Source organism: Xenopus laevis, chromosome 7S (genome assembly GCF_017654675.1).
Source record: "Xenopus laevis strain J_2021 chromosome 7S, Xenopus_laevis_v10.1, whole genome shotgun sequence".
Lineage (NCBI taxonomy): Eukaryota > Metazoa > Chordata > Amphibia > Anura > Pipidae > Xenopus > Xenopus laevis.
Window position 1 is genome coordinate 97996609 of NC_054384.1, and position 18888 is coordinate 98015496.

The 18888-nt window shown below is 38.5% G+C and overlaps 1 protein-coding gene across 1 annotated transcript; it reads right to left on the minus strand.

The window, feature by feature from the left end:
* Nucleotides 1–284: 284 nt before the first annotated feature.
* On the minus strand, nucleotides 285–15878 carry LOC108697787 (immunoglobulin superfamily member 1). Its single transcript, XM_018228171.2, has 6 exons — nucleotides 15794–15878; nucleotides 7340–7375; nucleotides 5170–5439; nucleotides 3766–4053; nucleotides 2066–2344; nucleotides 285–542 (listed from the first exon to the last, which is right to left on the minus strand). Exons 1-6 carry the CDS (start codon nucleotides 15843–15845, stop codon nucleotides 337–339), a joined length of 1131 nt encoding a protein of 376 aa, XP_018083660.2. The 5' UTR covers nucleotides 15846–15878; the 3' UTR covers nucleotides 285–336.
* Nucleotides 15879–18888: the final 3010 nt, after the last annotated feature.

The following is an 18888-nucleotide window of genomic DNA, read 5'->3' on the forward strand; positions in this document are numbered from 1 at the left end:
CTAAGATAAATCCTTATTGGAAGCAAAACCAGCCTATTGGGTTTATTTAATGTTTACATGATTTTCTAGTAGACTTAAGGCATGAAGATCCAAATTACAGAAAGATCCATTAGCCGGAAAACCCAATTCTGGATACTTGTTATAACCAGTTCTTTGTGTATTCCAGCAATGTTTTACTTGGTGCCTATATGCAGGAAACTTTATGGATGTGCGGAAAGTTGAAAGAGAAGCTCCATGGGCAGTATTTTATCTGTATATAATATAAAGGTAATACTAGTAACACGTCTAAATAAAACAAGTTAATATTTCAATGTATATTCATCAATATATCAATGTTCAGTCAATATATACATTCCCAGGTTTTTGTCCCGTTGCCGTGACTACTGACTCCATTGTGAAGGTAACATTATCCGACGGCTGATCAAGCGGAATGGATCTGTGCAGCGTGTTGAAATGGTTGAATGTAATGGCGGCAGTTGCAACGAGGATAAGGGCTGCCAGAAGAAGCCGGAGGATGTTTGCTGTGGTATGGTCAGTAGGCTCTGAAATTGAGGTTAACAACTTGAATTATGTGCTGATAAAAAGGAAGGAAGACAAAATATGCACAGTAATTCCACTATGGCACAAACTAAAATAAATATTTTCTCTCCTATTGCATGGCGTTCTCAGCAACTCAAGCCTCAAGTCTGCAGTCAAATCACCATGTTTGTTCCCCCATAATACAACATTTTTTTCCACGGTTGCTATGGGTTACTAGACCTGGCAAAAAAAAAAAATGTGACTTTTGTCATACTCAATGACTAAAAATTGGGAGCAGACAAAAAAAAAAACTTGAATTATGAAAAGTGTTTTTAACCCTTTGCAAACCAATGAGTTGGACCAACAATGACAATTTAAAGGAACAGAAACACCAAAAAATGGAAGTGTTTTAAAGTCATGAAAATATCATGTAGTGTTGCCCTGCACTGGTAAAACTGACATGTTTGCTTCAGAAACACTACTATAGTTCATATAAACAAGCTGCTGTGTAGCAATGGCGGAAATTGAAACAAGGCTATATGGCACAGGTTAAATAGAGGATAACAGATAACACCATTATGTTCTACAGAGCTTATCTGCTGTGTAACCTGAGCCTTTTCTCCTTTGAATGGCTGCCCCCATTGCTACACAGCAGCTTGTTTATATAAACTATAGTAGTGTTTCTGAAGCAAACACACCAGTTTTACCAGTGCATAGCAACACTGCCTTTTATTTTTATTACTTTAAAACCCTTTAATTTTTTGATTTTACTGTTCCTTTAACAAGGACAGTTTTGATAATGACTTTGTACTAGGAGTTGTTTATCTTAAACTATTTACTCTTCTTTTGTCCCTCCTTATTTATAATATTTATCCAGTCTTCTCCGTTTCTATTGTCTCTCCCCTGTCAGTTTCTCTCCTTTTTGATTCTCTGCTTTTCTGTCTCATCCCTTCTGCCTTTTACTATCTTTTAGGGATGCACCGAATCCACTATTTTGGATTCGGCCAAACCCCCGAATCCTTTGTGAAAGATTCGGCATATGCAAATTAGGGGTGGGAAGGGGAAAGTTTTTACTTCCTTGTTTTGTGATAAAAAGTCATATGCAAATTCGGATTCGGTTCGGCCAGGCAGATGGATTTGGCTGAATTTGAATTCTGCTGAAAAAGGCTGAATCCTGGATTCGGTGCATCCCTACTATCTTTTACTCTTTAACTATTTTCTATCCTTATTATCTCTTTTCATTTTACTCTATAGGTTTCATCCTTTACCTATTACCTTCTCTTGCTCTTATTTTATTTCTTGTCTTAATTTTCCATTCTGCCTTTTCTTATTAACCACTTTTCTCACCACACTTTCTGTCTCTCATTTCCTCCCCATTGCAGACTATTCTCTTTATCACCACACACTCATACCTCTACAGGAAAGTAACACAGAAAGTCTTGACTGAAAACCAGTACCAGAACCTCTCAGTCCAGTCCTTGTAGCGTGGGGAACTGTGACCAAAAATCAAATACCAACAAATGTGAACTATTATTTCAGAACGTACCTGATCCTGTGATTGCCGCATTACTCACTTTAGAGTAGGCAAAGTCATTACCAATGCGAATACGATAATCACAGTAATATTTATTTTCCATGTGTCTGGGATCCTTGATGAAGAATGTTACATTTTTGGATTCTACATCATTTATTTCCTGTTCTGTGCCGTTTTCACTTATCAGGCGAAACCACATTCGTTTGTTCAGAGGGGGCGCGGTGCAGTGGATTTGTAAACCCTCGCTGTCAAAATAATTGGTTTCCCCAGAAATGGTTGGTTTGGGCAGATCTAAAGGAGTAAACACAGAGCGAGTGCTTGTGCAAGAATGGACACTTTTAAGCATTGAAACTGAAAGTGCTTTGGGATGCAGGAAGGCTATGGTAGATATGTCAGTCAGTCAGTTTCAGGGATGTGCAATCTGTAGGCCTAAATAAAAACGGCTAGGCAGTATTTACTGGTCACAAACATCTCATGAAGTTTACTAGCCCTGCTGCAAATGTAGCATTTTTTATGACATAAGCCCTTGGTCTATGCAGGTAATAACAGCTGATTAAATAGCTTAAGAGGATCTGAGGAACAAGTTTCATTTTGGGGGAAGAAGCGATATGGCTAATGTCAAAATGGCTAATTGTTTAAATTTTTCTCCCCTCTTTTTGGACCGGTATAAATACAGAGAGGGGTCCTTGTAAAGCTGACTTTTTTTTTACCCTTAGTTACAAAGTTATTTTCTTTAAGCAGTGTAAAATACCGGTGCCATACAGACCGAGGTTGACGTATTTGTATAAAATACCGGGTGCTCATACTAAGCAAAACAACTTAATTTTCTAACAGGAATAGTGATATTCTAGAGAGAATACCTATACACTAACATAACAAGCAATATCCCCTTAAGCGATCCAGGTAAGGTGAGAATCCTAATTTGAGATATTACAATATTCAGCCTTGTGACCTGCTATTTTTTGATGAAACACAACCCCAAGCTCCTTCTGATAACAACTAGGGTTAGACATCTTTAAAGGGCATCTGTTGGGCAAAAATATAATCCCCAACCAAAGGTGTGGGCTAATAGAGCTAATATTAGGGGGTAACAGTAGTTTTAAAAAACGAGGGCCATGTCAGTCAGAGCGCATGTGCAAAAGCGCTTCTGACATCATGCGCAAAATGAAGTCAAGGTACTCGCTCATTATGTGCATGCATGTGCCCCAACATGGCTGCTCGTACCTGGAGCTCCCTCCCGGCACAGGTGGCCTAGAACTAGCAGGGGGCAATTTAAAAAAAAAAACTACTGTTACCCCCAAACAGGAGTTCGTGTTCTATTAGCCCACACCTTTTTTTGGGGATAAAATTTTTGCCTAACAGGTGCCCTTTAAGAGATGTAGAAAATAAAGTAAAACTATTATTATTCATTTCAGTGATATTTAATCACAACTTAGCCATTGCCATTATCTGAATGAAGGACTCCTCTGTGGCTCGAGCTGATGCACCCATTGCTGTTCCCTAAGATTACAAACATACAGAGAATGAAACTGTCCATTGTACAACCTGCAGGGCAGTTGTCTGAGAACCAATGAATTGCCACTCGCATCAGCCAACGATTTCACTTGATTTAGTTGAGAATAGCCAGCTGTATATTGCTATGCAAGAGATTTTATAGAGACCTAGAGAAAGTTTGAAGTGAGTTGCACACAAAAGCAAATAAAGCTTTTTACCTTTAACTTTAATGTGAAGGGGATCACTTGGCTCAGACCGTAGAAGTAGGTTATTTGCCATGGTTTTCTTAAATTTGCAGATATATTGCCCAGCATCTTCATCATATGTCTGTTTGATTTTATAACGAAATGTACTGCCATTGTTAACATCTTCAACAACTAAATGATTGTCTTTGTAAAGGGAAAAGTAAACATTTTCATAGGGAGAAGAGCATTCTATTGTAATTGGGTCTCCGGGTTGCACAATCTTGTGAGGGGAGGCAAAGATCTTTGGTGGTGGGAAGTTTTCTGTGTTTAAAAGAAAATGACAACAGAAGGAAACGGTTTAATGTCAGGGTCCTTGTGAAATCACAAGACACTTTCTTCCCTTTCTTCCCCTTTTGGTGTTTGTTTACAGAAAGAGAGCAATAGGGGTCAACAGCAGCTGGACTATATTAGTTCCTGTGCTATAATTAACAAAAGGCAGTTTAGCAAGTGCTGCACAAAATTACTTCTCATTAAATTCTCATGAGCTTCTGCAGTAAAATGACAACATTTCTAACCGAAAAATATGTTACCAAAGACAAATGTATAGTACCCAAACAGCCCTGCTAACCATTACTGTAATGGTCTACTTTAAGGCTCTGCTAGTGCTCAAATCCAGGACCTCCTGGTTGTTGGTTGCTTGCCCTAACTATTGGGCCTGGAGAGCAGCCAGCAAGTGTTCATCTCCCTGCCACCAGTGTCCCTGGTTATGTTACATCACCCCAGCAGCCTTATTGTTTGGTTGGGGTCAGCCAATCATGGCTCCTAATCCTTCCTGTCACCTGCTCCATCCCATTCCTGCTAGTCACCTACTCTTCACACACACCGTCCCAATCCTGCCAGATTCTGACACTTCACCTTCATCACCCTTATATTGTACGTAACCTTCCATTGCCCCTTTTCTCTTGTTGGCATGATACCAGTCCTTGTCTGAGGGACTCATCCTCCATATAAATCCCTTACATCTACCTGTTGGTTGCCACTAGTTTTTGATGGCAGGCAGCAGGGGCAGCTTTGGCGATTATGTGAGTGGACTAGCCATCTGTGAGTAACCCTAAGGCCATGGCACACAGTTCTATTTCCAGAAGCTTGCCAGTCACAAGAGATTGGCACCTAAAGCACCTGAAATCATGCTATGTGCCACTGCCCTTGGATAAGTACCAAAACAAAAACACATTTCACAGAACCTTGCAGTTTGGTACAATGTCAGTCATTAGAATAAACTTCAGGACGGGGGTATACAATTAATAGATTCATTCAATAATGTTAGGGTTTACTGAAATATGGTAGCCCCTAAATATTCTCAGACCATCAGTAGCAGTGTGTCAGCAACTGAATTAAAACAATAAATCTAACATGACATTTTACTGCCCATCTTACCTCGAACATACAAATTAAGAGGATCACTTGACTCGGAGCATGATGACTGGACACAATATTGGCAGGTATAATATTTGCAGGTATTGTTCAATGTGACACCGACGATGGTGAACTTTGATTCACTTTGTTCCACTGGCAGACTTTGCCGTTGGCATTCTAGTAGGAACCTGCTGGCTCCAATGTGTGCAGTTTGGCACAAGAAGATAACTGTTTCACCCACCATAATAACATCACCAGGATATGTCAATAAGGTTGGTTTTGAAAGGTTGTCTGGAGTAGGAAGTAAAAAAAAATATTCAGCAGGATAAGAAAAGTTCATTGTGAGTTGAAGGTTAATGGAATATGGATCATTGACCTATTGACTTTTGATACTGATCTGATACTACTGGTAAAGATGGCTCTCTCATTGAAAGCATTATATTTTGTAGGGTGTCAGACAGGCCTTCCCCTGTTCTGCCTGTGACATCACCAAGCCTGGTTACAAGCAGGGGAGTGACTGATTGGCTGGAAGCCCCAGAGGACATCTGGGAAATAGAGGAAGAACCAGAAAGAGCCTGTGTTTGAAGCCAAATGCAAGGGGTGGGCCAGGAGAGTTCCCAGCCCGAGCCAGTGAATGTGAGACTGTTCAGGAGTGCAGACAGGCTTCTGTTTTGTGCTTTACAGATCTGGTGGACAGATCTGCAGCCCTTGAAGTATAGAGCGAGACCATCCTGTTTCCTGCCAAGCTGCTAGAGACTCTAGGAGAGCAACAGTGAGTGAGCCACCCAAGGAAGGATATTGGGGCCCCTGTGTGAGGACAGGTCTTGCTTGTGCACCTGCCACATGGGAGCAGCTACTAAGTGCCCAAAAAGAAAAGTACTTTGGTAAAAGTTAGTGCTACCTTGGGTACAAGAGCTCTTGGAAATGGGCTGAACTCTGTGGTCATTAACCCCTTCCAGTGTAATTGAGACTATGATAATAAAAGGACTATGTTAGTGAGTCAGTCACTTACCTACCTGATAACTACTAGTGAGACAGAAAGGTCCCCACAAGTCCAAATGTGCAGGAGTGCATTGTATATTAGATGCCCAATTTATTTTTCTTAAGTTTTATATAAAGTTATACTTGGTTACTGCAAACAGTCTATTTTATTTGCAAAGTATAGAATGGCAGGTGCGCTCTTGCGCTTCTTTATGTCTGCAAAAAAGAAATGTGCTATATTGTAATATCGTTGGTGTAAATTAGATGGTTAATCTAATTGGATCTACTCACATTCAATGTAAGATAGTAGCGCTTGTATACATATACATATATATGATGCGGATCTCCTCTGGGATCCCACCTGCCATTCTATACTTTGCATTTACCCCCAGGAACTAGTGGGTCCCCTAACTTGAACGGGTGCTGCTAGACTAATTCAAGCAACATAAAGCTCGGATTCTATTTACACATCAATACTTGAGTCTATTTTATTTCCCTGGTGGAATTCCCCTCAGGTTGCATTCCTCAGTGTCCACTAGGTGGAGGCACTGCACTGTAAATCCCAGTTCCCAGTATCTTTCCTGCAAATAGGCTCTGGTCACCTGAATGCCATAGCAACTGTACCAAAGTAAGTAAGTGTACCAAGAAAGGGTTACAATTGATAGCAATGACAGGTTTTATGTCAATGCCAGGAATAATGTTTCCATTAGTCAATAGGGAGTGGCATAGACAATTTATGGTGTTTAATTGTCTGCTCAAGTACATTGGTGAAGAAATCACCCCATTTACAATTTCAGACCACGGTTCAGACCATATCCATGTTCAAAGGGGCTTCCCTGTTCCCAGACTGGGAAACGGTATATTCTGGCAAATGCGATTATAAAATGCCATAGACAGTCTCTATTTATTGGGTGTGTGCCCATGTTTTTGTTTCCTTCCTGCTAAACAGAATTCTTCCACACATTGCTTATGACCTGGCTTCTTTATCAGGGGTCTGACCAAGGCTATGTCATCTTTTAGATTAGAATGAGCATACAAATGGGCACTGTGGAGATTAGAGAGTGACAATTATTAACAAAACTTTGCGGCTGTATCCCTGGGATCAAAGAAGATCAAAGAAGAAAATAGGATATGTTTGTTTTAGGATACAGTATGTATATATGATGCAAACCTATTGTACATCAGCACAGTCTTATCACTAGGTACTCACCACCTCTTGCCTGGAGGGTCACAAGTAAAACTAAACCTGAAAAAAACACACATTGCATTTTAGATACAGATCTGATTCTATCTTTTGTATTTATTCTCAGTATAACATCTTTTTTTATGCAGTGATTCCCTGAGATTTCCTGACTCAGTATTGGAAGGGGGGGGGGGTATTATTCCAAATGCCACATCTACTTCACTGCTTGCAAATATATGGCTAATAAGAGAAAAGACAAGAAATCCCTGGCTGCCTAAACTGGAAATAGTTCAAAGTAAAGCAATTAGCCGGCAATCACCAAGTTTTTCAAACTTCTATGAATAAGTCAGGTGCACGTCAATCGGTGTCCACTGCAACTAACTTTAAATATCCAAGAAATGTAGCAGATAGCACCATTCAGGGATACAATTAAAAGGCTTTATTAGTTACTTTTTGTCTTCATAATCTGGACAGATTCAACGTTTCAAGCCAAACAATGGCCCTTCAAGTTCATAAAGGGCCATTGTTTGTCTTGAAATGTTGTATATGTCCAGATTATGAAGCCAGAAAGTAACTAATTAAGGCTTTTTAATTGTATCCCTGGATGGTGCTGTCTGCTACATTTCTTGCCTAAACTGGAAACCAATGAGAGCTGAGAAGATGGGAGATGATGAAGAAGCAGCAAAGGAAAAGTGGAAAATATGTGGAAATCAGGAATGGAAACCAGGAAAGAAGGTAAAAGGAAAAAAGAAAGGGGAGGCTTAGTTGCAACAGGAGAACATGTTTAAAGGGAAGGTATAGAATTGGAGCATATTTAACAAAAGAAAATAAAGTAAAGAGCTGTTGGATAATAATTCTTTCTTTTAATTTTTTTTATTGAATTTACAATAAAATACATTGACTTGACTATATGACAATCATACAATGTTTCAAAAAAAAAAAAAAAAATTCATGTGAATAATATTCAAAAAAGAAATATTCCAAAGTCTTATATCCCTTGGACATATCCAATCTTTCTAAAGGATAAGCCGGAATTCAACAATAAGTTGCGAGAAAGATGGACTCTATTTCTTAAGGAGAATTTGATACTTCAAGAGGGGGAATCTAATTTACCATTATTATGGGATACGTGGAAGGCAATAATTCGAGGGGAAATTACTTCTTATAGAATTCATTTTATGAAAAAAAATAACAAGGAGTTTATTTTTCATACCAAAGCTCAGAAAAAGGCATATCTGAATTTTATTATGCATCCTACTAAACAACATAGTGATAGATATAAACTATCACTTTGGATGAACTTAAAGATTGGACTAATTTGAGAGCTCAATCTTGCCTGGCTTACTATAAAGCTAAATTTAATAACTTACATAATAAATCCAATAGATTTTTAGCCAATTTGTTTAAAAACAGCAAAAGTCCTCATAAACCAATGTTAATTAGAAACCATCTAGGTCAATTAACTAATCTTCCAAAAGATATAGTGAATATATTTAAAGGGTATTTTGAATCTATTTATTCTCCTTCACTAACGATTGAAAAGGAAAGTTTGAAGTTTCTTTCGAAAGTTAATTTTCCAAAACTGTCTGAAGAACAATTAACCTCACTTAATCAACCAATTACTATTCAAGAAGTACTTTCCACTATAAGCTCACTTAAGGATTTTAAAGCAGGAGGGCCTGATGGTTTAACGTCTCCATTTTATAAAACATTGAAATTGGAACTAGCTTCCTTTTTGACTAGTTTATATAACAAAATTTATTGCCATGGGAAAATTTTAGATTCTAGTTTGGTCTCCCATATAAAATTAATTCTGAAAGAAGGTAAAAACCTTTCTTAGCTGGCTTCTTTTAGGCCTATCTCACTAATAAATATTGATTTTAAGATATTAACGAAAATAATTGCAGATAGATTATCCCTAGTGTTACCTAGTATCATCTCTTATCAACAAAATGGTTTTGTGAAAAATAGAACAGGGGTTAAAAATATTCGTACTTTATTAAATGTTATCTATAAAGCTAAGAAATCTAAGATTCCATGCTCAATATTAAGTTTAGATGCCGAAAAGGCCTTTGATAATGTTTCTTGGAAATATCTTTCTGAGTGTTGTGACAGTTTTGGACTTAAGGGACAATTTATAACTCTGCTTAATTCTATTTATTCGAAACCTAAAGCGAGAATTGCTGTATTTGGAGAACTTTCAGAGACTTTTGTCTTTATAGGGGAACTCGGCAAGGTTGTCCACTGTCTCCACTGCTGTTTAATATTTTGATGGAGCCTTTTATTCGATTTTTAGATTCCACAGAGCTATTCCAAGGATTGGTGATTGATGGTAAACATTTAAAATCCCTAGCATATGCTGATGATCTTCTTTTGATTGTAAGTAATCCTACAATATCAATTAGGAATATATTACATTTTTTAAACTAAATCTAAAACTTAGGAAATCCAAATTTTTAGGAGGTCTTAATGCTCCAGATTTTAGGTAGCTGCTAACACAAGATACATTGTGGAGTGGATATCTGGTAAAGAGAAATGTACTAATCTAGAGCTTGAAGTATTTTTAAATTCTAAAGAACATATTATTTCTTCTTTACATAAAAATTAGTCTGAGCAGCATATTGATATTAAAAGAAACCCAATTTATAGGGACACAATTAGTACTTGGAAGATTTTATGCAAACAAAATCATTTAAATTTTAATATTTCACCGTTCCTTTCTCCATTCTATTTGGGAGGTTTTCCTAAGAAACAGAGGATTCAATTTTCTAATAAGAGGAGAAAATTTGGTATATATCAGGTTAGTAATATTATTGATCAGAATTCATGAATCCATTTCCTTGGAATATAATAAAGGAAAAATATGGCTTTTCAGAAAAAGAGAGATTGAGTTATTTGCAGATTAGACATGGTTTTCAACTAATTGGTAATGAAACAAAGTCACAACTAAAACATCATCAGTTTTATATTTCAATATTACAATTGATTGAAGATCCTCAGCTAAATTGTATTTCATGGATTTCATCTCATTTATTAAATTCATTGTCTAATGATTTTGATCCACTTGAGAATCCAAGTAAAAAATGGTCTTTATTTCTAGAGATAAATATCTCTTCCAAGGATCTCCTGAATTCTTTTCGAATTTTCAGAACTAATATAGTTTCTGAGAGTTGGAGAGATCAACAATTTCGATTTATTCATATGGGTTATGGGTTACTATTCCAGAGTAATATAGTTTCTCAAATGTTTCTTTTTGTCCAAAGTGTAAAGAACAGCATATTGATTTTTTCCACTATATTTGGGAGTGCCCACTTATTAAAAATCTATGGGAAAAAATTATTGGTTTTATTAAAAAAACAATTCATTTGGACTTAAAATTGAACCCACAGTTTGCTTTGTTGGATATGAAAGGTTATTTTCAACAGTCCTATATTAGACCTTCGATTGTTGTCATTGATGAAATATTTTCTTTCTGTTGGTTAGTTATGGCAGGTACTAGAAAATCAATATTTCTTTGCTGGATAAGGGAGAATCCCCCAACTCTAAGATGTGCTTTCATATTTATTTAATTTATGCACTCAGGAGGTGATTAGATTTAGAATGGAAGACCTACTTCAAAGGAACAGAATTAAATGCAGAAGGGCCCTTTATATTTAATCTTTAGAGACTAATAAAAATGAATTTATTCTTAATCTTATGGGGCAAGATGGAGATTATAAACGAATAAGGTAACCTTGTAAAGTCTAAGTCATTCACACATGTAACTGTTTTGGCCACATTTTATTTATTTTGTAATGAAACAACAGGTCTATTTGTTTCTAAGTTGTTTTGTTTTTTATTTTTATTGTTTTCACTAAAGAATCTTTGAAATTTCATCATATGTAATTTTCTTTCTTTTGGAAATATATGTATTTTATTTTGTTAAGTCATTGTATTTTATTGAAACTTCAATAAAAAGAATTTTAAAAGAAAAGAAAGAAAGAAAAAATAAATACATTTGGATAATAATTCAAATGAGAGCTGAATGGAAAGCTGTATATCAGGCTTATTCAGTCCTAGCTTCCCTAGCCATTCCTACAGCATCTAATGCTCACCCCAGAACCCACAGAGGTCTAAATAACGACATTTAGGTTTCATTATAAACTATTAGTTGGCTTTCACTTTGTGCAAACATGTAAGACTCAATATGCAAAATCTTACTCGTGGGCTCATTCAAAAAGCATCAGCTAAGCTCTGCTCAACATGGCTACACTTCCCAACTCGATGTGCAAAATAGGGATGGTAAGGGGACACTTACATACCTCCTTCTGCTTCTCATGAATATAACAATGCATATAACATCATTGTTGGACTGATGTGTTCGGGGCCCACCAGGGCTGCCACCCAAGTTGCACCCAAACTCCCTCAGGAGCCCGATGCCACAACCCCCTTCCCGTGTGCGTACCCCATGCTTCTCTGCTGCTGCTGAAATCAGGGGGGAGTAGCATTTGTTTTTGGTGGCAAGCAGGTCTGGGCTGTATTCATTGGAGGAACACAGATATTTGCAACCTGTTCTGAATAATATGACAATTTCCTCCTCTAATTTTGCACTTTGCACACAGATCTACCATAAGTAATTAAGCCCTAAATTTTTATAATGCCTTTTGTTTTTATTTTGTGGATTAGCAAAACTCTACTCTTCTATATTACATTGCTTCTTCTGAATAGACACAGCTTCACCAATGAAATGCATCAGCTCTCCAGGATGGGTGAGGATTTCGGAGAGTTGTAGTTCAATTGTGAAATATTGCCTCTCCCTGCTATAGATATAAAGAGGAACTAAAGAGAACAATATAAGCAATGGATTTAGCAGAAATGAGAAGTGGTTAAAGGGAGGACAGCACATGGGTGCTATAAAGAATGTTAAGGGTGTAGGCTGTGACATAATGTTATTTATAAGAATATTAATATGTGAACGTGTAGTTAGACATTATATAGTTGCTTTTAGTATGAGATACAGAGTGACATTCTGAGACAATTTGCAGATGGCATTCATTTCCCATTATTTGTGGTTTTTGAATCATTTCGTTTTTTTTTAAGTTTGCGCTTTCAGCAGCCAGAGTCCAAATTACTTTAGCAACCAGGAAGTGATGTAAATAAGAGACAGGAAGGGAGTAGCCTGCATGTAAAGATTATTTATGAAAATGAACAGTAAAATTGTAGGTTATGGGCTGCCAGGGTCAGTGACCCTCATTTGAAATCTAAAAAGAGCTGAAAAAGAAAGTAAATAGTTCAAAAACTATTTGAAAAGTTGCTAAGATTTGGCCTTTCTATAACCTGCGGGAGTACTCCAACTCTTTCTCTATTGAATTTGGCTCCTACAGCTTTCTATATTGACTTTCTATAACATACTAAAAGGTAACTTGTAGGTGAACTTGTAGGTGACTATGAACATTTTCATTCATCCAGGTCATCGTATATTTAGTATAAGTAATTTTAGAGCCAGGGGTGTGCCAACCATGAACGAAGAAAACAGGTACCGGCACACAGGTGCAATTCAAGTAGGGGACTAGCCCCTGACGTGTTTATTAAGTCGACACAACGTTTCGGGGGCAATTCCCCCTTCGTCAGGTGATACAGCCAAACATGTGAAATAGGTTTAAATACCCCCAAAGAAACTCCACCCCCAGGAACCCATTGTTCAATATCCAGTAGGAATCCAAAATTGTCCAATCCTGGGGAACTCCAAATTAGATTGTCCAAAAAAAAATTAGTGAAAAAAACCTTTTTCCCAAACGAAAAAAAACCTAAATATAATGAAAAAACAGAAAAACTATACAGTTTTAAAAAAAACAATTGTTTCAGAAAAAGGTATAAATATATCTAAGAAAACTGAGTCTAACGAATAAGGAGAAAATCTTTCCCTAATAAATGGGAAAAAAAGTCCTTTTGCCTCACCCTGGATGTAATTCTCTTTCTTTTCATTCTAATTTCTGAAACAATTGTTTTTTTAAAACTGTATAGTTTTTCTCTTTTTTCATTATATTTAGTTTTTTTTTCGTTTGGGAAAAAGGTTTTTTTCACTCATTTTTTTTGGACAATCTAATTTGGAGTTCCCCAGGATTGGACAATTTTTGATTCCTACTGGATAATGGACAATGGGTTCCTGGGGGTGGAGTTTCTTTGGGGTATTTAAACCTATTTCACATGTTTGGCTGTATCACCTGACGAAGGGGGAATTGCCCCCGAAAAGTTGTGCCCCCGAAAAGTTGGGGCTAGTCCCCTACTTGAATTGCACCTGTGTGCCGGTACCTGTTTTCTTCGTTCCTGCTGTGTTGCGGAGGTGCCGACTTCCTAGGGTCCGAGCACCGGGTCAAGTACTCCATAGGGCTCGGGTGTGCACGTGAGTGTGTTTGCGTGTGCCAACCATGAGCCTCAGGTGGCATTTCCCCGCAAGTTACAAGGAGTAGCAAAAAGCTGCTCCTGGTAACTTTAAGAAACTAATCTCCAGGTTTTAAACAGAAGGGCCTTACTTACATTACAGGCAATGGCAATGATTCACTGGTTCAGGTATGTAGATGACACTTGGATAAAAATCCAATCCAATGAACACATTTACTAACGAGAACAAACTTGCCTTTTTGGACTGTTTGATATCCATCCAAGAGGAGGGTAACTTGAAAACGGAAGTATACAGAAAACCCACTCATACGGATCAATATCTGGTGTTCATATTCAAGAAGGTATTTCAGCAGCACTCCGATTAAGTGAATACATTTAAATTTTATTCAAGCCTCAAGCTAAGCAACGTTTGATCTTATTAAGCTCGAAACGTCACTTTGCTTGAGGCACGAATTGAATTAAAATTTTTGTCACTTAATCGGAGTGCTGCTGAAATACCTTCTTGAATACGGACTAGACCTGAGTCACAGTCGGCACCCGACGCTACAAAAAGTGGCGAGAGTTTGTGCAGCACTACTTTGTTTTTGTGGGAATATCTGTTGTTCAATTCCCACCATCCACTGGAACACCAACTGGATTTCATTAGAACTCTGTACAACAGGGCAGGTAACATGACAATGGATGCAGGGTCCAAGGACAAGGAGCATAAACATCTCAGAGGAGCTTTGAAAGAGTGCGACTACCCAGACTCGGCATTTCTCAAAACAAGTCCAACAGGAACACCAAAAGAAATAACCATCCTGAGACACATAGTAGGCAAAACATAGTCATCCCATATGTAGTTGGAGTGTCAGAGAAACTCGACAAAAACCACAACCCTGTGTTTTTCAAACCTAGCAACACACTGAGGCAAAAACTGGTACACCCAAAGGATCCAACACCTAAGGAAAAACAAAGCCATGTGGTATATGGAGTCCAGTGTAGCAAGGAGCGCACAGATCTATACATTGGGGAGACAAAGCAACTGCTCACCAAGCGAATGGCTCAGCTGGGCAAGATGTCTTTCTACACCAAAAAGACACTTCTTTGCCGATAACCATGTCCAAATCTTGGACAAAGCCGACCGCTGGTTTAAATGAGGCGTGAAAGTGGCGATTCATGTCATGGTAGAGAAACCATCCCTGAACAGAGGTGGGGGCTTTTGACACCACCTGTCTGCGACATACGATGCTGTTCTAACTCCTGTACCCTGCAGGTTTCAGAATACTGCACTCACCCATTCATGCAACTACCACAAGTAACACCTGTTTCTAGGAGTTGCACAACACATTGGTAATCCAATCCCAGTAACCCTACACCTCTGTGAGATTCAGGTGTCAACTCTCTGAAGATGGGCCATTGTAATTGGATTAGTGGAAGAATTTATGTGCAGAGCACTTCCCACATCAGTCAGTTGAACTGAAGAAGCTGCTCGGATGAGTAGTGAAACATCTTCAATAATTACTCAGCAAGTCCAGTTGCTGTAGAATGACTTATACTAGTTATACTCTTTCTTAATGTCAATCCTGCTTATGTTAGTAAGATCCATACAAATTAGTGCTGAACCCATTTACCTTTGTAACCTCTGAAAAAACAATTCCCCCGGGGAGCTTACAACCCTCTCCCTAATCAAATATATCCCAAAGCTGGAATTTGGATCCCACCCCCTTCGTCCTCCTTCCCAACCCCAGAAATGAGAAGAGGAAGAAGCAGACGAGGCAGAGGAGGTGACAATTTTACTCCTGGCTGATCAGTCTGTAATTAATGTATTGCACTGAAATCCTTGAAACCCCTATATCTGGCAATCTTCAGGTCCCGACTAAGGAATCCTACATCTGTATTAGGTATTCATGAGAACTCAATATCCACAACACAATCTTCCTTCTAGACTACTCCCTGATTCAGAGCCATCCTTAGAGAGTGGCAAATAGGAGCAGTTGCCCTTGGCCCTATCCTTGACCCTATCCTGGACAGCTTTCCCTAAACCCCTCAGTCTTTTCGGACTGCCCTGCTCTGGTTATTGCTAACGACGGAGAGAGAGAGAAAATGACATATACTCACAGGCAACTGTACAGAACATAATACGATTCATGCTAGCCGCTGAGTCTGCCATAGGTCTGTGTATGATAAGGAACTAACGGGCGGCTAAACTAAACTGCTTGGTTTTTTGCTCTTTCCTTCCTGATTCCATGATGTCAGCAATAAATGCAGTAGTCGGTGATTCCCCAATTAGCTTTTATTATTATACATTCAATTAGAGACTGGTAGTCATGTGGTAGGAAGGAACACTGGGGTCCATTCCCAGAGAAATTCAATTCTGACATTTTGGGTTGTCCAACATGCAAGACTGTAGTATTAATCCTGTAGTTTTGGGAAAGTAGTGGCAGCTTACTAATAAAGGTAATATCTGAAATATTATTACACAAACATAACAAAGCCTGTCTGTGAACATCTATAGGTATGGAATCCATTATCCGAAAACCCATTATTCAGAAAGTTCCGAATTATGGAAAAGTCATCTCCCACAGACTCCATTTTATCCAAATAATCCAAATTTTTAAAAATGATTTCCTTTCTCTCTGTAATAATAAAACAGCAGCTTGTACTTGATCCCAAATAAGATATAATTAATTCTTATTTGAAGCAAAACCAGCCTATTGGGGTTTTTTGATGTTTACATGATTTTCTAGTAGATTTAAGTTATCACGAACCAAATTACATTTGGGATAACATGTCCCACATACCTGTACTGTGACTTGATCCCAATTAAGATATAATTCATCCTTATTGAAGGCAAAATAGTCCTATTGGGTTAAATTAATGTTTAAATGCTTTTCTAGTAGACTTAAGGTATGAAGATCCAAATTACAGAAAGATTTGTTATCCAGAAAACCCCAGGTCCCGAGCATTCTGGATAAAAGGTCCTGTACCTATACTGTAAATTAAAGATTAAAGGTGATTTATTTGGGCCAAATTGGCGCAGGTACAATGCATGAGGCAATGAAGCAAGTGTAACCCTTTCCTTACCACACGCTTTTATACAGCAATTAACCCTTTGCAATCCAGGGCCCTGAGTTCTCTTTGCGTATGAAAGATACTGGGAACTGGGATTTACAGCGCAGTGCCTCCATCTAGTGAGCCCTGGGGATCACACGTCAGGGGAATTCCACTAGATAAATAAATCACACAGTTTGCAGTAAACCACTTTAAAGTTATATAAAATAAAATAACAGTTCTTAAAAAATGCAATATTATTCCTGCACTGGGAAATGTGGTTCTGTCTGACATACACAGATGAACGATGGGATCGGTCTGATAATTCCTAGTAAATAGCAGTAAATACAGGTGACTCACAGTCAGAACAGAGCAGTTGCTACTTTGTAGCAGTACATCTCCTCTAATACTCCTGTTTAAAGGAGAAGGAAAGCTACCAAAGCAGTATATTTCCAATAGATGCAAGCTGTAAGACTATATTTATTCTGCAGAATGCTTTACCATACCAGTGTAAACAGTTCTAGAAGACCTCTCTGTTTGTATAGGATAGCAGCTGCCATATTAGCTCGGTGTGACATCACTTCCTGCCTGAGTCTCTCCCTGCTCACTCATAGATCTGGGCTCAGATTACAGCAGGGAGGGGAGGAGGGAGGGGGAAAGGAGCAAACTGAGCATGCTCAAGCCCTAGCCCTGGTGGTTTAAGCTGAAAACAGTAAGTCTGATACAGAAGCCCATGAGTACACAATAGAAGGAAAGAAATGTGGTGTTTGGTTTGACAGAGGACTCAGAGCAGTATTACTTTGAGGGGTTACTGATGTATTTATATAGACCTTTCTGATAAAGCTTACTTAGTTTTCACATTTCCTTCTCCTTCTGCCTTGCCATGCTCCGCACTGACACAGAACCATTTCCTTTTCGGTAAGTTTTTCCATATATGGAAACTGGAACTTTCTGCAAATAAATGGACAACTGTGGTCTAAGATATTTGACCATATTGTTTTAATCCACCATCGAACTGGGGGGGGTTTGGGCTCACCGGGGCTGCTGCCTTAGGACCCCCCCCAAACTCCCCGGATCCCTTCCCTAGCGGTAAGGTCCACCCAGCTCCACAACCCCATTCCGCTCCCATTCCCCCAGCAAATATCTTGTCACATGCCTTGTTTTCTCTTATTATGCCTGTGATCGGGCTTCTGCTTTTCTCTGGAACTCTCTGCCACAAGCTGTCAGACTTTCTCCTTCTTTCCAAACTTTCAAGCGCTCCTTAAAGACCCATCTGTTTAAAGAGGCTTATTCAATGTACCTTAATTAATCATTGCTGTATCAAAAATGACTAAGTGTTTATATAATCCTAATGTCTCAATTGTACCTAACCTTTAGTTTGTAAACTCTAATCTGTTATCCACCATTTATTCCCTGTTTGCTACAACTGCAGTAAAGCACTGCGGATCTTGACAGCGCTATATAAATAAATTATGATGATGATGATGACTGGGTGGAGGTCAGGGAGCAGCACGCAGGGTTTCAGCAGGAGCGGGTCTGCATTTGTGAGCTCACTGGGTTTTTTTCCTGGTGTCTCGCTGGCCCAGTCTGACCCTGTTTTTATCATGAAGCCTACAATATAATTGCACTAATTTACTATAAACAAGAGCAAATGCTGGTGCAACACTGGAGTCAGATGGCAACCCTATTGCTTATGATAGTAGTATTTGCTTTATATTCTCTGCATTGCTGGCTCTGACTGCTAAAACACAGACAAGCCCCAAAGGAGAATTGATTCCTGCTAAACCATGACCCAGACCCAGAGAACAGGATGGTATAAAACACTGCTTTCAGCTGCAATTACATTTATACATTACTTTAAACACCACTGAACAATGTTAATCAATGCATATTGGAATTATATTTCATTTCATTATGCAAATAAATTTTTTTATGGTTAGAGGACCCCTTAAACCTCTGCAGGTGCTCCTACTTACCCTACTTACACACCATGACGTATGGGGTATACATTTGGATACCCATGAGCAGGGGCATATATACATAAGGCCTGGGTCTATGGCGACAGCTTTAAGGGGGTAGCCCTTGGATGCCTATATGGTAAAAAAAAACCCCACTTCTCATGCAGCCGAATGCTTGAGGTAGAGGGGTAGAGGGACCATCTA

What these genes read in the sequence shown, in the direction of transcription:
- LOC108697787 (XM_018228171.2), bottom strand. Translation starts at nt 15,845, where the DNA reads ATGGCAGACTCAGCGGCTAGCATGAATCGTATTATGTTCTGTACAGTT. An exon ending in TATGTTCTGTACAGTTGCCT is followed by an intron (nt 7,376 to 15,793) that starts GTGAGTATATGT and finishes TGTTTTTTTCAG; the next exon opens with GTTTAGTTTTACTTGTGACC. An exon ending in TGCGGCAATCACAGGATCAG is followed by an intron (nt 543 to 2,065) that starts GTACGTTCTGAA and finishes CCTCAATTTCAG; the next exon opens with AGCCTACTGACCATACCACA.